Below are 25,404 nucleotides of genomic sequence, written 5' to 3' on the forward strand. Positions count from 1 at the left end.
CTACAACTTATCATCCCCAAACAAATGGTGCAGTTGAAGTGTTCAAGAAAACTCTGTATAAAGGATTACTAAAAGTTTGTAACATAGAAAACAATGATTATGACGATAAGATTCTATCAATCCTATGGCTATATCTTACAGTATACAAGCAGTTGACAGGATCGACACCATTTAATCTTGTTTATGGACAATAAGCAGTCGTGTTGTTCCATTTCTCAACAAATGCACAGGTTGTGTCGACTCTACTAAAGTATGACACAAAGTTACAAGCACAACACATCACACAGCTACATCAATTAGAGCAAGATGTAATTTTCACATTGTATCATCAACAAATTAACAAAGACCGACAAAAAGCATAGCACAACCAGAATCTTCAAGCTAAACACCTTCAAGTCAAAAACTTAGTCTTATTGTACAATAGTCATGTCAAAGGCAAACTAAAGAAACTTAAGTCACATGGCTTGGTCCATTTGTTATCGAATATATTTGACCATTAGGAGCAATCCAACTAAAGACACTACAAGGTCACCTTTTCAAGTCTCTTGTTAACGATGCCCGTTTAAAAAAGTACACTTCATAAAAATAATTACTATAGGTTAGCTGTAAGCGTTTTAATAGAAAATCTAACTGACTAACATGTAAAATATTAATTCCTTAATAATAATAAATAAAAAGAAACTTTATTGAGGGCACGGTTATCGGTCTATCTCGCTTTCGCACCCGCCGACCACATCTCTGTCGCCATCCCTGCCATCCCTCGTTTCCACGATCACCGCGAAGCTGCAGACAATATGGACGGGCACATGGAAGACCTGGTGGATTACTCCGCGGATCCATTAGAAAACAATATTATTTTCGATAATCCATATTTTGTTGGCACAGCCGTTCACGGTTCCTTGGTCTCACCACTAGCTCATTCAAACCCTAACCCTAACCCTAGCGGTCCCCCTTCTTCAGTGATCTCTGATTTCCATCCCGGTTTAGCCGCACCTCCGCTTTCTCCTGGCTCGGAACACCTTCTGGCTTCTCTATCTCCCCAGATATTGTCTTTCGACCAAGCCTTTCTCCCTCAGGGTGACCCGCCTCCGTCTTCGAATCCCCAATCCTCGGCTCCTCACCCGCAGCCATCTTCGGGGATTCAACCCTCTGGATGCTTAAGTACTCCGGTGGCAAATGTGAAGAATGTAAAGCCCACACCTCCTGCTGGTGGATCCAGCCCTTTGGTTGACCATCCCTCGGCTCCCCGCACGAAGAAACAGAAGACTAAGTGCATTAAGGCGACTGATAAGGAGATTACGGTCCCGTTCGGAGATCCTGCTGATTTTGGGGCTGCGGCTCATATGGCTCGATCTGTTCTGGTGGGACACGTGAGGGGTCGCACCTTCACTGTGGACAGATTGACTAAATGGGTAGAAGAGATCTGGGGAAACCTGCTCAGGGATCTACCTGAGGTTCACATTCTTCCGCGCGGGTGGTTTTCTCTTCATTTCTCCAAGGAGGACTACATCGATCTCGTTCTGGCTAAATATTGGCATATTGGATCTGCACCTGTTCTGCTCAAACGATGGAGCCCCCTGTTCGATCCAGAACGCGAACAGATTGGAGCTGGTCCTCTGTGGGTTAGGCTGCCAGGACTCCCTCTACAATACTGGAGTGAAGAGGCTCTTCAAAGAATTGGGAATGCACTGGGAACGTATCTGGATCACGACAGGTCATACATTGAATCCAGGCAGAGAACCCTCGCCCGTTGTAGAGTTGTAACAAGGGTCTTTTTCGCCTCTAGTTATCTCACATTACAAGTCAATCCGGGAGCGTTTTGTTATTGTAAAGGGTATCTCAATTTGAGGCTATTTGTCAGAGTAATGCTTAGTAGTATAGGTCTAAGAAATACAAGAGTAAACGGATGCTAAGCTATGGCTAAATTACTTTTGCATAAAGAAATCACACGCGGCAACTTTATCAGTCAAGGGTTCGGAAATAGTAACCCATCCCTCTAGAAACTGATGGAGGAAAAGGAATTAGAGTATGGATCATGGATCTGGGAGCATAATAGCGTCTGTTGTGTCTCACGACAGCCTTGATCCTCCTCCCACACCAAACCAATGAATGCAAGTAAAAAGGAACAGCAAGAAAGCAGAATGGAACGGCAATTCAGAAATGGAACAGAAATAAAAGGAACGGCAGTAAAGAAACTAAATCTCGCGAGTTCAACACTCTCAATTCTTGGCATCAACTTGCATACAAGGAAAGAGCAATCTTTTGTACAAGTAGACAGCTTAATCAAATGGAACAGCAAACCACCATAAACAGGAAACGTCAATCATATGTACACATAATCTGAAATGATCACCAGTAGTCCACACACAACGTTAATTCCATCTTCTTATGATCGTCACTCCAACCATATGTAGCTAAAACATTCCACTTATAAATTCTGTAACAGAAGTGAACAACTCATAACAATGTTATGTAATCAATTCTGGAAATGTGATGTAAACTTGTCACAAATATTTACAAAAGGAAAACTACTGATGAACGAGTATGGAACAGCATGTAAGTATATCAGATTATTAAGAACAATAAACAAACCACGCAAAGCCAAACTGTAATGATACAATCAGCCAGTGTCCGTTGGAGCCGGGCCCTTAGCTTCCAATGGCACACCGCCGTAACTTACTTCAGATGCAGGGAGAAAGTAACACCAAATATATTATATTAACGCATCAATGATAGTACAGCAAAACTAAGTCTCAAAGAGACTCGATAGTCTGAGTTTAACCAACTGTGAAGTCTGTAAACAGAAAGTAAAGATACAAGATAATCAAAAGTCCCTGAAGTCTTCGATGCTGCCCCTTTTTATACAAGTAATGGCGGAGTTAACTAAACAACAAAATAATTGAAAGTAACGATCCCTCAGGATCAAAGATCCTGAGGGATCTGTTAGACTGTTAACTCCTCTCTTTTCTCGGCCTAGCCTTCCGAACTGACAGTCCTTTATCTCGTCCCGGATTGATCTGCCTTGATTTACTCGCTCTGGTCTGGATTTTATTTGGTTTTGGAGGGACAGCCGTTATCTCCTCATGGAATTCTCGTTTTGCACCACGCCTTCCTACTTTTGTCTTTTCCTGCGTAGAGAAGATAACTATTAATGATTGGGTCATTCGTTCTCATTCTCATTACATTCTCCTTATTTTATAACAAAGAAAAGGTTACAACTATTGCTTGAAACACCACTAAGTTGTTCGTTAAAACATACCTTTCCAATGCTCTACACACCCCCCGGCTTACTCTGTTTCATGGCCTCATGAAAACGTTATAATTAACATGGAGAGCGGTAAGAGAATAGGCGGGAGAGGGCACCTCATGAGGAGGTCTGCAACCATGGTGAGCAACCAGATTATCAAAGAATTGATTCAATTGATCTGCAGGCATATTATACAAGGCCTGGTACCCAGGTGCATGGTGCCAAATAATTGGGCTACGGAACCGGTATCCTAACCAAGACGGCCCAGCTTGTAGAATGCGCTGGCCATAAAGGCTCAACCGTTCAGCAGCCAGCTCAAAATTCTCGTATTTGAATGGCTCCGTGAGCTGGATGCTTGGGGTAGAAATCCGATAACGGAATTTGGCAACATCCAGGGCAGAATCCTTAATAGCCAGAAAGTATTCCAAGCTATTTCGGATCAAATCCTCATGCATGGTCCTAGCAGTTCTATGACGCCCGGGGTTCTCATAAGGCTTTTGTGTGATTGCCATAGGTGAACTGGGTCTCTAGGCTCGGCCCTGACCCATAGATCTAGGTTGTTCTCCTGCCTCTGAAAGGCATTGTAAGCCCTGAGCCACTTTAACTGATTGACCCCAAATGAAACAAAGGCTTGTAGCTGTATATCTCCCACGAAAGGGCCAGGGTTTAAATCAGTTTCCTGCTAAAGCACCATATTGTGCAAATAGAATTCACATAGTAACTGTTGGACCTTAACCCCATAATGTTTGCAACAATCAATAAAATCATTAACAATATTAATCTGAATAGGGGCACCTGCCCTGACAGCTTTTATTTTCAATCTTAAGTATCTTTCAAGGAGAAATAAAGCATAATTCTTTGCAGGGGCCCTGCAAGTCAAAACATCATTATACAACGAACATACAGTGTCCAATTGTTTAATAACAGCATCTAGTCAACGTGTTACCTTGGCAACCTTTTCCTGTTCCTTTTGCCATCCTTCAAAGGCCTGACTCTCTGATTGACTAATGTTCCGCAGTTGCTGCTGTAGTTCTTCATGTTTTTCCCGAGGGATCATTTGTTCCTTTAACTGCTCAGCTTCCTGCTGCAACTCCTCGTATTTTTCCCGAGGGATCATTTGTTCCCTTAGCTGGTCAGCCTCCTGTCGGGCTTGCTTCATCTCGTGGTGCAAGGCCTTGGTTTTTGGATCCTTTTTCCATGATTTCTCAGAGGCAGGGAGTTTTACCTGGACCTTCACGTTTCGCTGCCTGGAATTCGTATCCCGAATTATCCCTAAAGGTGGTGCCTCAGTTTGGACTGCTTTGTTTTCCCTTTCTTTCTTAACATGAATAAAGGGGTACGATGGCCCCTCTGTAAATGGAATGTCGTCTTGCGGCTCGGTTTTGATTGGAACGGCAGTTGGTCCCAATGGGCTATTTGGAACAGCAGTCTGTTCCTCAGCGTCAATAGGAACGACATTCTGATGTTCCATATCAGATGGAACGACATTTTGTTCCTCAGTGCTGGTTGGAACAGTCGGAGGTCTATCAGTGGAGTATTGACCTACGAGACGCCTATAAGCCCCTTGCCTTCTCATCTGATAGGACCCTGCTGCCTTTGTCCTTCTTTTTCTCCTTATGGTCCTTCTTATTCTCAGACTGGCTTTCAAACTTCGAATTTTCTGCCGAAGCTGGGCTATAATATTCAGCAGTCTCTGTTGTTTCTTTCTCAATTTCTTAATTTCTCTTGCCTCGGCAGTGGGCGCATGAGTGGCCCTCAGTTCTGCTCCTCTTTCATCGAGGGTTTCTTCTGGCATTCTGGGAACGAACTGTTCCCGACAAGTATTTTCATTCCCCACGTCATCAGCAGGTGGGTTTTCTTCTGGTGTCTTGGGAAGGATTGTTCCCGGTTGGTATTTACATTTTCTTTGTCAACAACAGGGAGGTTTTCTCCTCCTGCCATTTCTTCATGCAATTATTCATGCGTCTCTTCCCCAGAGGGTCCTTCAGGAGGGTTTGCTGGACTGGAAGGTGAAGCATAATCTCCCAGGCTGGCCAAGATGGTGGCCAGCTCTTCTTCCTCCACGACGACCTGTGGAGGGTTGTCCCCCAATTGTTCCATCTCCTCCTCCTGAATTGGCTGCTCAGTGGCTGCCTCCGGATAGTCGGCCTCGGCCTCAGAGTCAGAATGTTCATTTCCTTCCTCGGCTTCTGCTTCGTTCTCAATTTGTTCCACATTTTCCCTCAAGGGTTCCTGTTCTGGCACTGGTGGCTCATCTGTTATTTCGATCGGCTGGTCAATACTTAGCTGGATTTTCTCCAGCCTGCCTCTTATTCTTGCCAACCGAGCTGACTTCCTAGGCCTCTCGGGCTGTTCAGGTGTGCTGGCCACCTGTTCTTCCACCACCACCTTTCTGCATTTTTCAGATTGTTCTGGCGTGCCAGAGGAATGCCTACGTTTCGAGGCAGCACGCTCTTCTGTGGCCAGTTCCTTATGTTTTTCTGCATGTCCAGATGCTCTAGAGGAACGTTTTCGTTTTACTGACTTCATGCGTTTCTTGGGTTGCTCGGGTGTATCCGAGGGATGCTTGGGTTTTGGTGATTCTCTGGGCTCCTTGGGTGCTTCAGAGGTACTAGCGGGATGCTTAGCCTTTGGGGATGGTGATGCCACTCCCCCTCCAATTGCTGTAATAAGCTCCCCCCAGCTACTCTGCTCCTGAGTGAGACTGTAGCTCACTATCAGGTGGATCAACCCATGGTGGCTAACCACTGCGTCTTCATGGTGTGCCTTTTTCAGACTCCGAGAGGCATCATGCAGTAATGAATTTAACAATGCAGGGAGATTCACAGAACATTTTCCTTTTAACACAGCCAGGAGCTTAAGGTGACACGGTCTTACCACATCTTTTCGCCCCTCGCAGGTGATGTAGCTCTGCACCACCTTTGCCAATTCGCTTCAGGGTTCTCCTAGCGTTGCCGGCAGCACTCCTTTTCCCTTCACTGTTAGATTCTGTCCTTCGTCTTCGAAAATTTCTATGATCTTTTGCAACCTCTCTTTCTTTATCGTCCATATTGGTCCTGAGGCCGGTAATCCTGTTACTTCCGCGATTATTTCCTTCGTGACCATTATCTGCTTCCCACCTACTACGGAGTGTTCTTCCTGCAAATTCTGCAGGAATTCCATGGCCACAGTTTCATTTGATTCACGCAGGCGGCTAAAATAAGTTAGCCACCCCGCCCTTTCTAGGATTTCTCGAGCAGCTTCGGAGACTACTAGCTCACTAGGCTCGCTTCTGATAGCCTTGCCTCCCATGGTTCTGTTTCGGGATCCTAGATGGAACAGCAATTACCTGTCGCAAAGAACGTAATCGCAGCAAGAAAAAACACAGAGCATGCATGAAAATTGATTGTAAATAACAACTTATTGCAAAAATAGCATTGTCATGCCGTTAACCCATATCGTACCTTCGTACCATATCATTTCCGAATGATGTGCTAACACGTGGCCGGCGGAGTAATGAGGTCACCTCCCCCCTCGCAATATGATAGGCTGTCCCAGCCGTCAGATGGAGGAGGAGCCGCCGTCCCGTCACCAAGTCATAAAGGAACAGCATATAGAGTTTTGCCATGTTTCAGATTAGACAAAGAAATACCGAGATCGAGGCAAAAGGTAGATCGCGTTTTGCATAAGCCTGCGTGATGTGATGCAAAACAGGAGGATAGGACGCCTAGCACTCATATAAAGTCTGAGGTAGTCATAGTCAATACCTTTGCCATGATTGGTGGTGATAGATATTCATGCGACGTATCCATCAAAGTGTAAGATATAATTATTACGAGGATAGAAAGAAGTATTTGATATGATCCAAATTGGTGTATCTATTACGACTCCGATACCATTAACAGAGCTCTGCTGCCGACAGGTGTTCATAACCTTGGCAGAGTTGTTTATTTCACCCTGGAACCATGGTCCTTTGTGTATTTTTGAAGAGCAATTCTTGTCAAAATGCAGGCCATCATGCTGGCTTGGTAACCAGATAACCATGATGCCATTCAACAGAGAGGCGCGAAACGTGGGCAGGCCGGCTCGTAATGAGACCCCCTGTTCCAAGGTTTGTTTATGTAGTGAACCCGTTGGACCATATCCCTGGTGTGGTGGCCATGATGGGAATGCCACTTCGCTTCCAATCTTATGATCATAGTAGGCTGGTTCTTTAATGAAACCCCCTATCCTGCATTTGACAAATAATTTCTTTTTATTTTGCTTTTGCCTTCTTTTTTTTTTTTTCAACAGACTTTGCTCTTGTGTAATTACACATAAGGGTGGTTCAGCCCTCCTTAAGAGTGGGAATGGCGGAAGAAGTCTTGTCATCCCAATAGGAAGATATAAATCTTCTGTTCTTATTTCCAAGTAATAATAGAGAAAATTGTAGGAACTCAACATGATGAAATTTTCCAACAAGGCAGAGGAGGTGAGACCATGACAGCAAAAATGATGAGTGTGTGGACCCTTCCTTTGTTGTTGCATCAATACTAGAGCTGTTAAAGATAGCGATTTATGATATGCTGATCTCGATATATCCTGACTTTTATATTCAGTGCATAAATGTATAGCTGCTACTTATGGCCTTGGAAAGAGGATGGACAACACATCCTTTATATGAAAGGGACAAGAGCATACTACTCCTTTTTGAAAGGGAGGGTGAGGAGGAGTTCATCTGATGCATTGCCTTAAAAAAAGCAAAAGCACACAAATGCTGCTTCCTTTGAAAAAGGAACAGCCAAAAATACTCAAGTGTTGTTCCTTTTGAAAAGGAACAGCAAAAACACACAAGTTTTGTTCCTTTTGAAAAGGAACAGCAAAAACCCAAAAGTGTTGTTCCTTTTGAAAAGGAACAGAAAAAACACACAAGTGTTGTTCCTTTTGAAAAGGAACAGCAAAAACACACAAGTGTTGTTCCTTTTGAAAAGGAACAGCAAAACCCAAAAGTGTTGTTCCTTTTGAAAAGGAACAGCAAAACACACAAGTGTTGTTCCTTTTGAAAAGGAACAGCAAAAACACACAAGTGTTGTTCCTTTTGAAAAGGAACAGCAAAACACACAAGTGCTGTTCCTTTTGAAAAGGAACAGCAAAAACACACAAGTGTTGTTCCTTTTGAAAAGGAACAGCAAAAACACACAAGTGTTGTTCCTTTTGAAAAGGAACAGCAAAAACACTCACAAGTGTTGTTCCTTTTCAAAAGGAACAGCACGCACAAATACTAAAAACATATATACAAAATTTACAATCTTATATACAAGATGTGGTAATAAAAGATGAATTTCTTACTGATCTATAGGTGAGGAAGTTTTTGCTTCCTCGCCCATAATCTCAATGTTAGTATCTTGGCGTAGCTGCTGACAAAAAGATTCCCGAGTGAGCGGTTTGCGATACAGACGAACTCGGTGGCCGTTTACCTTAAATGTATATCCAGACCCATCGATTATGATCAGAGTAAGGGTCCCATTGTCATGGACTTTTTGAATCTCGTATGGTCCCAACCAACGAGTCTGAAGCTTCCCCGGGAAATCCTGAAATCTAGAATCATATAACAGAGCCCAATCTCCTTCATGAAATATCTTGTTTTTGATAAGCGCATCATGCCATTTGGCTCGCTGCTGTTGAATGAGTGCTGTATTCTGTAATGCAGAGAGCCTTATTTCATCTAATTCATTAATTTGCTGTAATCGATTTTTCTGTGCTTCACTTAAATCCAATCCGACTTCTTGGGCCGTTCGCAGCGTTTGGATCTCAAATTCTATAGGAAAAATGGGTTGCTTTCCAAACACTAAGTGATATGGTGAATAGCCGGTGGTGCTTCTCCATGTGGTTCGATAAGCCCACAGTGCCTCGGGTAGTCGGGCGGCCCAATCACGCTGATGTGAGGCAACAGTTTTTGTCAAAATAGATTCTATTACCTTATTGCTGCTCTCCACTTGCCCATTTGCCTGAGGATGGTATGGGGTAGTAATTTTATGCTGGACACGATAGTTATTGAGTGTTGCAGCTAATTTATGCCCCACAAATTGTGGTCCTCCGTCTGTAATTACTTCCCTCGAAAGACCATAACGTACAAACAAATGGAACAAGAACTGTATTACTGAATCTTCTATAGCTCTAGGCAATGCCTCCGCTTCAACCCATTTGGTAACATATTCAGTTGCCACCAAAATGTAGGTTCTTTGGTTTGATGGCGGGCTGATGGGTCCGACGAAGTCCAGAGCCCAGCGTTTGAAAGGTTCGATCACTAATTGAGGCCGTAAAGGCATTTCGTCGGCTGGACCAAGTCGTCCTACACGCTGACAGCTATCACAGGCCTGGACAAATTTTTTCGCATCCTTGAAAATTGTAGGCCAGTAATATCCCATTTGTAATACTTTGTGTGTTGTTCTTCGTTCAGCAAAATGTCCTCCACATGGCCCGTCATGGCAGGCTTTCAAGATATCAAAGATTTCGTCCTCTCGAATACATCTTCTGATTTCCATATCTGCTACTGTGTGAAACAAATAGCCCCCAACCCACGAAAATCGATTGCTTTTCTGAACAATATGCTTCCGTTCATTGGGGGTTAAATGTTTTGGAAGCTTACCTACTGCAAGATAGTTAGCAACATCAGCGTACCAGGGAGTCTGAACAGCGACAGCAAGTAAGTGTTCGTCTGGAAATTGGTCCTCGACTGCTCCTGCTTCAACTGATTTTGGTATTCGTGAGAGGAAATCAGCTACTGGGTTCTCCTTCCCCGGTCGATCTCTGATTGTAATATCAAACTCCTGCAACAGGATCAACCACCTGGTTATTCTTCCATTTGTAACAGGCTTATTTGCTAAATACTTAATAGCAGAATGGTCTGTGGTTGAAGGGAAAGTACCCCTAGGGTCCTTTGGGCTAAGACTCTACCAGACTGAAAATTGCTTATACAAAGAAACACACACACACAGCCATCTTTTTTACTTTTAAGCAAATTCTAATGTTTAGGGTACATACCTAAGGTCCTACGTTCGAGAAGACCGTTAGGGTGCAAACCCTTCTTGGAGTTCCCTTCTTCTTTCTTTGACCTGCAAGACAAACAAATCAAAGAACACAACAGTACATGTATAGAAGTTTATATATAAATCATCTTTATGCTATAAAGTTAGTTATAAAAAATCTTTAAGTAACCACTTTCATAAGAATTCAACACAAGAATCTCATAAGCATAAAGAAAGATTATTCGGGAACAAAGACGTGTTTCTTTATATATAAAGGCAAATAAAGTACATATATCGGAAAGATATCACCTGAACACCTTCAGCAGGCTCCAAGCAAGCTTCCTCCCGGATTCGTTCCAGCCTCCAGCCTCCAACAAGAGCTCCTTCCAAGTCTTACTCAATGATGATGTCAAGGATGAATGATCACCAATACACATGGAAACAAAGGTTTCCTATGCAAAATGGGGGAAGTGCAGAATGCACCAAGGACTTCAGACCTGGTCTAAGGGAAAAATCTCAGCATAATAATCTTGCTCTCCTTTCTCTCTCTCCTTGGCCTTCCCTTTGATGTCTTTTTATACCCTCTCCAAAGTAGTTTTTTAGTTAGGAGTTGGTTGGGAACAGTTGGGCCACGGGCACTAACAGGTGATCCAGCAGGTAAACCCGCGATCACCGCCCGAAAAAGAGGAAATTATATTTTTTTAAGTGTTTTAATAGATACACGCGGGTTGGGTATGACAGACCCGCGTGTACACGCGTTTAACACAGGGCAAAGTCGCGTATAGGGAATAAAACACTGTTTTTTAAATTTTTGGACCAGGTCTGGAAGGAGGGGTTGCCCTAGGCCATAAGTGCAGCATCACAAACCATAAGAGTGAGATTTGGAGCTATAACAGATGCCCCCTAATGTATGAGGTCAGAAGGGGAACATGATGGCCGAAATACATTAAGTAAGTACAAGGAAAGGAACTCTGCCGAAAAACCGAGGAGAACTTCACCAGAATTCAGCCTGCCAAGCCACCGAAAGGAGATCAGAAAGAAACACTGTCTGAGGCGGGCATACCCATGCTCAGGAAAAGTAAAGCATGTCCGCATATCAAGTACAAGCGGATCCACTAAGTATACAAGTATAAATGACTGTAAAAAAATTAAAAGCTAAGCCGACTAGGAGCACAGAGCACACAGTATAAAGTTCCTAAAGATACAGCCAGTCAAACAACTTTCAAGTATTTCCGCTCCGGGTGATTGAGACCGGACACCAAAATACGAGAAAGTGAATCAAAGGGCATTCCGAGGATAGTCTGGGATGATGAGGGCCCAGTCCTATCAGCGAAGGTATCAGAGGAAGTTACGCTGACCTCCTAACAACAGCCTGCGCCGGTGAAAGCCCCCAAGCTTCGCAAGGGTGCCCTCCGGAAGTACTGTCGAGAGTGATACAACGTCGACCTCAGGTGCCACGGGATTCCCCTCCGCAGCCACCTATGCAGATCCCTAGGAGAGGCAACTATGGGTACCAACTCGTCGCAGAAGCCAGGCGGAACAGTCGTGAGGTAAGTTCGGACAAGTAGGAGAGGGGGTATCTCTCTTCCCTGTCTTCACAGACCCTCGTGCTTAACTCCCAGATCCGGAGCTTTCCTGGTCTCCCTAACGCTATTGGATTTACTCTCTTTAATCAGACTCTTATGTTTGATGTTTTGTGTGGCCTTGGAGAGTTAACTCTCCACTCGCCTAATCCAAGGCCCTAAAATCCTAAACTTGTTGGTGTAATAACTAAAACAAAAAGTTCTAGTGGATTTTAATTAAGCGCTTGATTTTATTAGGCTGTTCTTTAAGTCAAAGGTAATGGAGGTGAAACTTGTGGTGTTTTATGGACGCAAAAGAAATTAATAAAACCTAGCTACATGCATATGCACTTTTGTTTTCGATGAATAGCAATTTCTATGAGGTTCAGAAGGCACTTGTAATATAAACAAAAAAAATTTTCCTTTTTCTTTTCAGACTCCACACTCACAAAAACTAACAAAACTAAATATGCCTAAAAAGAGATGCAAATCTTACCCTAATGCAAGAACTAAATGTGGATGCACGATTCAAAGACTACTCTAAAAACAAAGAAGGAAAGTTGCTGCTTTACCAAATTTTGTCTTGCCACTGAAATGCTTAGATAGAAGATGATTTGTTACTAATCATTTCGTCCAAACAATAAAAACAAGTTTAAGATAAAAAACAAAGCACTTTCACTTCGCAAAAAAGGAAATCAAATGAGAAGCAAGTTTAAGAAAGCGAAACTCAAAAACTTTCAAAAGATTTTCTTTCAATCAAACCAAAAAGTCTTTTTCAAAGGAAAACTCTCAAAAAAAACTGACACTAATGATTGATAAACAAGCCACCAAACACTTTTGTGAATTGACACCTTTCAAATGATGAAAACTCAACAAAAATAAAATGTGTTCGAAAACGCTTTTGACAATCAAGAGCAGCAATGAAAGTCCAAAATATCAAAAGACAAGTTTCAAGAAACTGGTAACAAACAAATTTCCCGAAACAAAGGAGTAAATGGTCATAAAAATGATTTCGTTAAGCAAACACAAATGTCATGAAAACAAAATGGACACAAAGATTTTAAGACAATCTTCCCACTCTGCCGAAACAGAGCGATCAAGATTCTTAAACAGAAATCTTGTGTGTCAAAAATCAATGACGCTTGCAATCAACGAAAAACAAGACTAGCACTCCTTATAACTAGAGAGAGTTCGAAACAAGATGCCCCCTGTTAAACAGAGAACTGTCACTGGAAATTGACTGTTTTAAACTGACCCAAACCACCAGACAGACATTCAGCAAAAGAAAAATTATAAATCTTGAAAATTATGTGATATACGCGCCTGCAATTATTTGCAGAATGCGTGTATACGCGACTGTAACTAAGGAAACATGCGTATACGCGGGTTTACTTAGTGCAACTTGCGTATATACGCTTCTGTAATCCAGAAAAAGTGCGTATATGAAGTCTTTCAAGAAAAATAAAAAACACAAACTGAAAAACTGGAAAAGCTTGGAGTTCAAGAAAATATCAGACAGTCAGAACCAACAAACAGAGGGACTGAGCCTTGATTGGCTTGAGGACTACCCAAACTAGGAACAACAAGAGTGTTGTCCCCAGTGGAGTCGCCAATTCTGGTTGAAGGGAAAGTACCCCTAGGGTCCTTTGGGCTAAGACTCTACCAGACTGAAAATTGCTTATACAAAGAAACACACACACACAGCCATCTTTTTTACTTTTAAGCAAATTCTAATGTTTAGGGTACATACCTAAGGTCCTACGTTCGAGAAGACCGTTAGGGTGCAAACCCTTCTTGGAGTTCCCTTCTTCTTTCTTTGACCTGCAAGACAAACAAATCAAAGAACACAACAGTACATGTATAGAAGTTTATATATAAATCATCTTTATGCTATAAAGTTAGTTATAAAAAATCTTTAAGTAACCACTTTCATAAGAATTCAACACAAGAATCTCATAAGCATAAAGAAAGATTATTCGGGAACAATGACGTGTTTCTTTATATATAAAGGCAAATAAAGTACATATATCGGAAAGATATCACCTGAACACCTTCAGCAGGCTCCAAGCAAGCTTCCTCCCGGATTCGTTCCAGCCTCCAGCCTCCAACAAGAGCTCCTTCCAAGTCTTACTCAATGATGATGTCAAGGATGAATGATCACCAATACACATGGAAACAAAGGTTTCCTATGCAAAATGGGGGAAGTGCAGAATGCACCAAGGACTTCAGACCTGGTCTAAGGGAAAAATCTCAGCATAATAATCTTGCTCTCCTTTCTCTCTCTCCTTGGCCTTCCCTTTGATGTCTTTTTATACCCTCTCCAAAGTAGTTTTTTAGTTAGGAGTTGGTTGGGAACAGTTGGGCCACGGGCACTAACAGGTGATCCAGCAGGTAAACCCGCGATCACCGCCCGAAAAAGAGGAAATTATATTTTTTTAAGTGTTTTAATAGATACACGCGGGTTGGGTATGACAGACCCGCGTGTACACGCGTTTAACACAGGGCAAAGTCGCGTATAGGGAATAAAACACTGTTTTTTAAATTTTTGGACCAGGTCTGGAAGGAGGGGTTGCCCTAGGCCATAAGTGCAGCATCACAAACCATAAGAGTGAGATTTGGAGCTATAACAGTCTGTATACAAAATAACGGGATAGCCTGTAATATAGTGTCTAAATTTATTAACAGCGTGTATCACAGCTAAAAATTCTTTTTTGGTGACAGTGTAATTTAATTCAGCCGGAGCCAAATTTTTGCTGACGTAATAGATGGCGTATGGTCTTTTATCCTCTTCTTGGCCCAGAACTGCACCGATTACTGTGTCTGAGGCGTCAGTTGAAATTTGGAATGGTAAATTCCAATTAGGTCCTCGGAGAACTGGAGCTGTAGATACCAGCTTCTTTAATTCTTTGAAAGCTCGATCACATTTCTCTGTCCATAAGAAGTCAACATTTCCAGTTAATGCATGTAAAGGTGAGGCAATATGTGAATAATGTTGTATGAATCGTCTATAATACCCAGAAAAACCAAGAAAACTGCGTACCTCTGTTTGATTAGTGGGAGTCGGAATAAGCAAAAGTATTTGAATTTTAGCCGGGTCTACCTGAATACCAGCTGCTGAAATATAGTGTCCCAGAATGAGTCCTTCGGTCATCATCATGTAACACTTTTCGTGACTCAAGCAAAGTCTGGTAGCGATGCAGCGCTGTAGGACTTTTTCGAGAGTATCTAGAGCTGGATCAAAGTCATCTCCATATGGTGTGAAGTCATCCATGTAGACTTCCAATCCATCATTAATTAAATCTGCAAAGATGCTAAGAACAGCCCTTTGGAATGTGGCTGGAGCATTACATAAACCAAAAGGTAAGACTCGATAAGCGAACGTTCCCCAGGGACAAGTAAAGGTAGTCTTATCCTGGTCTTCAGGGGCAATCTGAATCTGATTGTATCCGCTGAAGCCATCCAGGAAAGAAAAGAATTTCTTACCTGCTAAGGTGTCCAGTACCTGATCTATGAATGGAAGAGAGAAGTGATCTTTTTGTGTGGCTTTGTTTAATTCTCTATAATCCACACAGATCCTCCATTTCCCGTTCTTTTTAGGTACTACCACAAGTGGAGAGACCCATTTGCTGTCAGAAATAGGATAAATAAAATCAACATCTAAAAGTTTCTGAAGCTCAGCTTTTACAACATCTTTTAAATGGGGGTTGAGTCTTCTTTGCGGTTGTCGAACAGGTCTTGCATCTTTTTCGATATAAATATGATGTGTGCATAGCTGGGAATCAATCCCTTTCATATCGGGATAGTCCCATGCAAATGCCTCCTGATACTTTCGTAACAGCTGGATGAGTTTTGTCTCTTGATCTGGTGTCAGATTAGCATTAATATTTAAAGTTTTCCCGGGTTCAATTTGCACTACTTTGCTATTAGCGACAGAAGTCACAGGTATAATTTGGTCATGTTCGTCTTTCAGAGGATCCTCCTCTAATTCGTTATCAAATGCCACTTTTATCATAAAACATTGTGTATACGATGTGGATTCTGCTTGATTAATGAATTTATTGATGGCATCGTCTTCCGTTTGATCTTTGAAATCTAGCGCTTCCTGGACTGTTAATGGGGGTCTAATATTGTCAGTGATATATGAGGCAGGGCGCAGATTGGTTCTCATCATCGTGATGCTTGGCTGCGCTGGAGGGTACAAGATTAAATTTTTGATATCCGGCCCTCTGGTTATGGTCATGTTTCCCTGCCGGCAACCAATGTAGGCGTCAGCAGTAGCGAGCCACGGTCTACCTAGAATTAGCGGATGTCCATCTAGTCGGGTTTTCGGATTAATTATCAGGAAATCGGTCGGGTATTCCCAGGAATCCACTGAAACCATGACATCATACAAGATGCCTTCTGGTCTAATTACTGATTGATCAGCTAGTTCTAACAAAGTGAAAGTAGGTTCTACCGATGTAATTCTAAGCTTCTGGCAAGTCGATGTTGTCAGGATGTTAATTGCAGCCCCTAGATCAACTAAGACGTTGGTCAAGGTCTGCCCATAGATTTGAACAGTGACAATTGGGTTTCCAGGGTCCTCGTATTTAACTGGTGTTTCTTTTCCTGATAGGAGGTCGGATAAAGTGCCGACTACCTGGACTCTTGGGTTAGAGGTTACATTTCTTTTTTATTTTCTGCTACACAGGTCTTTTATGGTTTTTGCATATATGGGGATATCCTGTATAGCTTGAAGGAATGGAATTCTTATATACAAGTTTTGTAGTTCTCCCAGAATATCAAAATTTGGATATTGTGTTGGTCGTGGAATGGCCAATCGTTCTGGGAAAGGTGGAGGAGATGTAATTACTTGCTGATGAGCCTGGTCTTTATTTACATCTTCCTGTTGTGACAGCGGTTCTATAGGTAACTGATCTTCAATGTGAGTTGTTCTATGTCCCTCAGTTTCTATTATTCGCCCAGATCTTAACTGAAGATCATTGCACTCCCGCAGATCAGATTCAATCTCTGAGGATTCTATAATTTGAAGAGATTGAACTGGTCTATTATTTGGATTGGGGTTGGGTTGGGCTGGGAGCTGCAGTCTCAGATTAGGCTGGGGATTTTGTTGTAAGGCTGGCAGAGTTGGTTGAGGGAGTGGAATTGATCCTGCTGGCTGATATGTCGATTTTGGACAGCTTGTCTGCCAGGGTGAACCTTGCGAAGTAGAAGGGGTCCACTGCGGAGGATATGAATTATTCTGCCAATATGGTGGGGGATAAGGGAAGTTTGGCCAACCAAATTGGGTCATCCAAGGATTCGGAGTAGGAAACATTTGAGGTGACCAATTCGAAAATGGGGGCTAAGACTGGTTTTGCCACATATTCTGTTGCTGAGCATTGAACTGCGGGGGTTGAAAAGAAGAGGAGGGGTCTGAAAACATACCAGATTGCCTAGGCTGCCATTGACGACGCTGGTTAATAAAATATGCTGATTCTGGCTCCTCTTCTGCTTCTTTGTATACTGCCTTCAAACCAGGAAGTGAGGGGCAGCTTTCAGTCAGGTGGTCCTTGGTACAGATAGCACATACTTGGACTGTATCCAGCGAGCATTCCTTGTGGCTATGTTTCTTCCTGCATCGAGGGCAGAAAACCGCTAGATTCTGTTCCACCTCTGCTTGCTTCTGTTTAGCCTGCACAATATCAAGCTGTGTAGTTAATGTCCCCAGGATATCAGTTTTAAAATTTTCTAGCAAATTTCCAAGTTCCACACGTGTTACTCCCTCTGTTGATGTTCTGTTATCTCTGGTAAAGCGATCATATTCTGCTGGTTTTATCCTCGTGCTGCCTCTTGAGCTCCTGATACACAGATCAATGATATCAGCAAAATTTTCCTGATAAATGTCTCCTTTCCCCATAATATTCAACGTTTCAATCCATTGTTCTTTCATACCTCTAATTAATGCGGTTTTCAACACGTTATCAGGCAGAGATAACGATGCATAGGGAGGTCTTTGCAAGTTATATTGGAAACGTTCCACATATTCTTCTAGAGTTTCGTTTGGTCTGGCTGACATTTGAAAGATTTCATCTTTTAGTTCTCTTGACCTACAGTAATCCTGATATTTCTTTAAAAAGGCTTCTTTCATTTGATCCCAATTGTTAATAACCCCACCACCTAAGCCCATAAACCATCTTAAAGCAGCCCCTTTTAATGTGGAGGGGAACAATTTTAATTTCTGAGGATCGGTGGTGTAATCGTATCCTCTACATAATACATCAAATTCGAACAAGAATGCATCCGGATCTTCTGATGTAAGGCCATGAAATGTGGGGATATGCTGGAGAGGGATAGCTTTCATGGGCGCATTTGCTGCAGAATCTACTATAGGATATTGCAATGTGGAGGTCTGGGTGTTTGGCTGATTCTGCGCCATGGGATCGAATATATGCCAGTAATCTTCAGGAATTTCCAAGAGAGTGTTCCTTGGTTGAGGAGGGATAGTCTTAACAGGGATTGTTTTGACAACACTCCCTTTATCAGGGATAATGATGGTCCCAACTGTCTGAGGTGAATGAATTCCTTCAACGAGGATTTTTGCAGCGCTTCCTTTATCCGGGCTATTTAAAGGTTGGTTTGGTTCAATAGGAGATCTAGGTTCCCCGATTTCCCCTGTTTCTCCTCCTCCTTCGCAAAGGTTACTAAGATTCCCTTCGTGCAATAGTCCAGGAGTCAAATTTTCAATTTCTTGAAAGTCCTGCTCATCTGTTTGACTGTGCACTTCAGCAAAGGCTTCAGATGGTGATCCCGAGGCCTGAAGGGAACTAGTAGGCTGTTTAGAATTGATTTTCCTATAACCTACTGATGGCTGAGATTCGGCTTTCTTATAGATTTCGTCTATGAAGGTCGTTCGTCCAAGGGTCACCGGCCCCTTGGCTTTTGATGGAGGCTTTTGATCTTTCTCTGGCTTTTTCTGCTTAGTCATGCACTCCAATTAAACTGCTAAATCCTATTTAACCAATCAATTCTGCTAGGAAAGCGGATGGTGGAGTAGGGCTTTTACATGCTCCGTACGCAGGTTCTTACCTTCCGTTTTTAAAATCCAACTCTCCCCTAGCAGATTCGTACACTACCCTGTTTAAAAGACAAATGGCTATACCCTTTCCCCGGCAACGGCGCCAAAATGTAGAGTTGTAACAAGGGTCTTTTTCACCTCTAGTTATCTCACATTACAAGTCAATCCGGGAGCGTTTTGTTATTGTACAGGGTATCTCAATTTGAGGCTATTTGTCAGAGTAATGCTTAGTAGTATAGGTCTAAGAAATACAAGAGTAAACAGATGCTAAGCTATGGCTAAATTACTTTTGCATAAAGAAATCACACGCGGCAACTTTATCAGTCAAGGGTTCGGAAATAGTAACCCATCCCTCTAGAAACTGATGGAGGAAAAGGAATTAGAGTATGGATCATGGATCTGGGAGCATAATAGCGTCTGCTGTGTCTCACGACAGCCTTGATCCTCCTCCCACACCAAACCAATGAATGCAAGTAAAAAGGAACAGCAAGAAAGCAGAATGGAACGACAATTCAGAAATGGAACAGAAATAAAAGGAACGGCAGTAAAGAAACTAAATCTCGCGAGTTCAACACTCTCAATTCTTGGCATCAACTTGCATACAAGGAAAGAGCAATCTTTTGTACAAGTAGACAACTTAATCAAATGGAACAGCAAACCACCATAAACAGGAAACGTCAATCATATGTACACATAATCTGAAATGATCACCAGTAGTCCACACACAACGTTAATTCCATCTTCTTATGATCGTCACTCCAACCATATGTAGCTAAAACATTCCACTTATAAATTCTGTAACAGAAGTGAACAACTCAAAACAATGTTATGTAATCAATTCTGGAAATGTGATGTAAACTTGTCACAAAGATTTACAAAAGGAAAACTACTGATGAACGAGTATGGAACAGCATGTAAGTATATCAGATTATTAAGAACAATAAACAAACCACGCAAAGCCAAACTGTAATGATACAATCATCCAGTGTCCGTTGGAGCCGGGCCCTTAGCTTCCAATGGCACACCGCCGTAACTTACTTTAGATGCAGGGAGAAAGTAACACCAAATATATTATATTAACGCATCAATGATAGTACAACAAAACTAAGTCTCAAAGGGACTCGATAGTCTGAGTTTAACCAACTGTGAAGTCTGTAAACAGAAAGTAAAGATACAAGATAATCAAAAGTCCCTGAAGTCTTCGATGCTGCCCCTTTTTATACAAGTAATGGCGGAGTTAACTAAACAACAAAATAATTGAAAGTAATGATCCCTCAGGATCAAAGATCCTGAGGGATCTGTTAGACTGTTAACTCCTCTCTTTTCTCGGCCTAGCCTTCCGAACTGACAGTCCTTTATCTCGTCCCGGATTGATCTGCCTTGATTTACTCGCTCTGGTCTGGATTTTATTTGGTTTTGGAGGGACAGTCGTTATCTCCTCATGGAATTCTCGTTTTGCACCGCGCCTTCCTACTTTTGTCTTTTCCTGCGTAGAGAAGATAACTATTAGTGATTGGGTCATTCGTGCTCATTCTCATTACATTCTCCTTATTTTATAACAAAGAAAAGGTTACAACTATTGCTTGAAACACCACTAAGTTGTTCGTTAAAACATACCTTTCCATTGCTCTACACCTGTGTTCTCGTGCACCTGGATACGCGAGAAGGGCTGGAGAAGAAGATCACACTTACATGGGGGAAATTCAGCAAGATTCAGTTATTAGACTACGAGGGTGTTCCGTTTCGGTGCTATCACTGCCATCAAGTTGGGCATTTAGCTAAGGATTGTCCACTACTCAAAAGCCCGGTTACTTCCCCAAAAATCTCGCCCTCGGTCACGCGGGAGGCTACTCCGATCACCATACGCGCAACTCAGGATGGGATTCCGGCACAGGAGAAGTCGGCGAAACCAAGGCGGAAAGAGCAGAGGCCTCCATCGCCTCCACTAACAAGGGCAAGAGCGGCGGCAGCAACAACACAGGCTCCGGATACTAGTCACACCCCTGTCTCTCTGTCTTTCGATGGCACATCTACATTACCATCTGCATCTGCATCTGTATCATGCACTATGGCACATTGTCCCCCATCTGTGCCCCCTTTGAGTGAATCCACCATTCCGCCTACCATAGCTCTTTCTCCATCCTCTCCATCTCTTTCATCTTCCTCAAGATCATCCCACCCATACTCCCTTCGCCCCCGACCTCTGGTCTCGGGAACTTATGGGGGTTTGGGCATCATACCCCTGAATTTGGGGTATCAAAACTCTCGGGGACGCAAGACAGATCTCTCTAAAGCTATTCGAAAAGTCGGAGCAGAAGTTGCATCCGGAAGGCAGTCCACCATAGAAGGGGTCCTTAGAGCAGCACCCACCCCGAGACATGGTTCTCCATGAAGTGCCTATCTTTTAACTGCAGGGGTTTGGCCAGTGAACCCAAAAAACTAGCCATTCGGAGACTATTTGAATCAGAACAACCTGACATCATTTTTCTCCAGGAAACCCTGGGCTCTGCTGCTTCCATTGAACATTGCCTAAACTCTATCACCCCTCGATGGAAATTTCTGGCCACAGACGCCTCGGGGAGATCGAGGGGGCTGGCAATTGGAATCAACCCCAGAACTATCAGATTGGATTCTTCCTGGGGTGGGCAAGGGTTCCTTGGGGCAGACATATTCTCGGCGGACCTGGGTGGGGCATTCCGAATTGTGAATATTTACGGACCTTGCCAGCACAGAGAACCTTTCTGGAACAGACTGTTCAATCTATCCCTGATGACTGCGAGCCACACCATTCTGGGAGGAGACCTGAATTTTTCGCTGGGGTTCCGAGAATCTTGGGGCTCTATGGCCCAAGTGGATTCGATCACAGACTACATGAGGAATGCCCTAGAACAAGCAGATTTTGTGGATGTTCCCATGCAGCAACCCATGCCTACATGGCGCAACAGGAGAGTGGGAGAAGCTGCATTGGCTCGCAGACTTGACCGTTTCCTTCTGAAGGGATCTCTGATTCAGGTACTGCACCACTATAAACAATGGGTGGGATCTGGGGGATTATCGGACCATTCCCCTATTCTCTTGGAGATCCTTGGGCCTCTGGCTAAACCAAAGGCTCCATACAAATTCAATCATACCTGGCTACAAGATCAGAACTTCATCAAGCTGGTATCTGATTTCTAGCAGATCCACCCTATCAATAGGGAGGCATCATTAGCCAGAGGTTTTTGCAAGAATCTTACGGAGTTGAAACATATTGTCATTAATTGGGCCAAGGAGAAGAACAAAAGGGACTCGGCACAGCTCATATCGGTGGAAGAAGAGCTGAGTTCTATGCTTGATGATAGGAACCTGGGATTCAGATCGGCAGGTGATAAGACTCGACTTATTGTACTTGAAAATCAGCGGGCCTCATTACTTAAACAACGGGAGGAATCCCTCAGGTTACGAAGCAGGGCTATTTGGTTAAAAGCAGGGGATGAAAACTCAAAATTCTTCCATAACTTTGCAAAAGGAAGGAAGGTATCCAATACCATCTGGAGCCTGCCACACCCAGAAGGGGGTGTGGCTGATAATTTCAACAAACTCTCCCAGATGGGTACCGCACACTTTCGAGGCTTATTCAAAAATCCTCCAGGTGCAAACTTGGCTGAAATCATTGAAGTGGCTTCTCACTTTCCGAGATTTGTAAATGAGGAAGACTCGGAAGATCTCATGATCCCGGTAACCATGGAAGAATTGGAAAGCACTCTCAAATGGTTCAAAAAGGACAAGAGTCCCGGACCTGACGGATGGACAATAGAATTTTATCTTGCTTTCTTTGAGCTGATTGGTCAGGACCTTCTTAGTGTGATTGAGGAATGCAGGATATCGGGATCTTTATACCATGCAATAAATTCCACTTTCATTGCTCTCATCCCCAAGTCGGACTCTCCATCATCTTTTGATGATTTTTGCCCTATATCCCTCTGTAATGTCCTATACAAGATCATCTCAAAAATCATTGCCAATAGACTCAGACCCATTCTGTCCACTCACATTGCCCCCCATCAATTTGCTTTCCTCGAGGACAGGCAGATTCATGAAGCCATTGGGTCAGCTCAGGAGGCCTTACACTCCATCTGGACCAAACATCTCAAGAGTACCCTCCTGAAGATTGATCTCTCAAAAGCTTTCGACAGGGTTAGCTGGATGTACATAAAGATGATCCTCATTCATCTGGGGTTTCCTATCTCCTTCATCAACTGGATTATGGCCTGTATCACCACTCCTACTTTCAGCATCCTGATCAATGGATCTGCCTCACATTTCTTTCACTCCGAAAGGGGCCTGAGGCAGGGCTGCCCACTATCTCCGCTATTGTTTCTCCTAGTCATGGAAGGATTGAGCCGCCTCATCATTTCAGCCACCAGGGATGGGACACTCCGGGGACTAAAGATTTCAGATGAATGCTTCCTCACTCATCTTCTGTTTGTGGACGATGTTCTCATCCTTCTGGATGGAAGCTTGAGAGACACGATGACTTTCTCCCATATTCTGGCACTCTTTTCACAAGCTACAGGAATGCAGGTGAACAGAGCAAAATCTACTATTTCATTGACTCGTACATCGGTTAATGAAGCCCAACGCGCCCTACAGGCTTTCCCATTCAGCATACACCCGATTGACAGAGGGCTCAAATACCTTGGATTCTGGTTAAAACCCACATGTCAAAGGATCGCTGACTGGACCTGGTTAATAGCGAAATTAGAGAAACGCCTCACATGCTGGAGCTACAGGTATATATCCAGGGCTGGCAGGTTGATCCTCATTAAATCAGTACTAGAGGCCACCCCGGTATTCTGGATGGCTCTTGCATGGATTCCCAGACATACACTTGCTCGGTTACAACAAATCTGTAATAGATATCTGTGGGCAGGTAGTCAAGACAAGCGAATTTTCGCATGGATTGGCTGGCAGAAGATAGCCATCCCCAAGAAGTGGGGAGGATGGGGACTCAAAGATCTCCCACTTTTTGCACAAGCACTGGCAGCAAAGATGAGTTGGGCACTGATAACTAGTCAAAATTTATGGACTCGTCTCTCATACCACAAGTACATTTGGCCCCTTGATACCATGGATTGGATCAGACTTCCCACCTGGAACAGTACAGGGGCATCATCATTTTGGAAGGCCATTATCTACTCAATGCCCATGATAAGGGATAATTTGGCTTGGCGGATCAGAGATGGTGCACAAGCCAGGATTGGCATTGACCCCTGGGCTGGCAGTGGGGGAAGGCATCAACTTCCGCGGGAATTAGTAGAGTATCTACTCACTCGCGACATCAAGGTAATTGCACACATAGCGGATCAAGATGGCTCCGATATATTCCATCAGGCCTGGCGTACACCACAGCAACTGAATCTCCCTCTGCGGTGGCATCAAGCATGGGAATCTTACAGGGAGGCTCTGACGGAATCTCACATTAGAATTACTGAGGGACGAGACGAGCTGATTTGGAGTCCGTCGGATGCGGGATATTACACTCCAAAGGATGGGTATACACTCCTCATCAGCCACAGAAAACCAGATACATTGATGGACTGGTGGCAATATATCTGGAAGCTATCCACACCTCCGCAATCCAAGCTTTTTTTCTGGTGCGTTCTCCGGAATAAGGTTCCCACAGGAGACAATCTTCAACGCAGAGCACACCAGGGCCCAACCTGGTGTGTGTTATGTCAATCCGCGTCGGAATCTACAGACCACATATTTCTACATTGCAGCGCCGGGATTGCATTGTGGACTAATATCAGAAACACCATTGCATACAACGGGTTCTGGGCTGGACATAACATCATGGAGGCATGGACTGAATGGTCTACCAGACACAAAGGCTCTAAATCGATAAACCTTCCTGCCATAGTAATATGGCACTTATGGAAGGCGCGGAACATGATTGTCTTCCAGGACAAACCTGTATACTGGCACCTGATAGAAGCTCGCATCATTGCGGCATTCAACGAACTCCCGGAACCCCCACCTGCTCACGTTCGACGACCACACCCGCCTCCACTCATAGACCGATCTACCCCGTGGGCATTCTTTGACGGCGCAGCAAATCAGCAGGGCTGTGGAGGAGGAATCATCATACACAAATCGGATCAGCACCACTACAGAATCAAAGCGGGATTGGGCACTGGCTCAAACAATTATGCCGAACTTATTACTCTCAAACACCTCCTCCACTTTGCATTAGGCCATAACATTACTTGCATAAACATATTTGGGGATTCAAAAATCATTATTGATTGGTTCAACAACAATGCAATATGTCACATACACACACTCAGTATAATTTTGCATGAGATTCAAGATTTCAAAACTGCATTCAACATCATCTCATGTTCGCACATCTACAGGGAGCACAATGAGAGTGCCGACAGATTATCCAAGGAGGCCGCGCAAATGGACCGAGGTGTATGGGAAGTTACTGAAGTTCAAGGACAGCGGGAATTCAAATATTACCACCGTCCTTACATAGATCAACGATACCAGCAAGCATCAGAGCAATAA

General features: G+C 43.4%; 1 protein-coding gene across 1 annotated transcript; it reads left to right on the forward strand.

Annotated features, from left to right (window-relative positions):
• The first annotated feature begins 794 nt into the window (after positions 1 to 794).
• Positions 795 to 25,404, forward strand: LOC149199483 (uncharacterized). Its single transcript, XM_089400586.1, has 3 exons — positions 795 to 1,714; positions 21,267 to 21,864; positions 22,033 to 25,404. Exons 1-3 carry the CDS (start codon positions 795 to 797, stop codon positions 25,402 to 25,404), a joined length of 4,890 nt encoding a protein of 1,629 aa, XP_089256712.1.

The sequence above is a fragment of the Pinus tabuliformis genome, chromosome 2_1 (assembly GCF_031772625.1).
Source record: "Pinus tabuliformis cultivar Carrire ecotype Pingquan chromosome 2_1, CPIR1, whole genome shotgun sequence".
In the NCBI taxonomy this organism is placed as follows: domain Eukaryota; kingdom Viridiplantae; phylum Streptophyta; class Pinopsida; order Pinales; family Pinaceae; genus Pinus; species Pinus tabuliformis.

What these genes read in the sequence shown, in the direction of transcription:
- LOC149199483 (XM_089400586.1), top strand. Translation starts at nt 795, where the DNA reads ATGGACGGGCACATGGAAGACCTGGTGGATTACTCCGCGGATCCATTA. An exon ending in ACGTATCTGGATCACGACAG is followed by an intron (nt 1,715 to 21,266) that starts GTCATACATTGA and finishes TTTTAACTGCAG; the next exon opens with GGGTTTGGCCAGTGAACCCA. An exon ending in TGAAGGGATCTCTGATTCAG is followed by an intron (nt 21,865 to 22,032) that starts GTACTGCACCAC and finishes GATTTCTAGCAG; the next exon opens with ATCCACCCTATCAATAGGGA.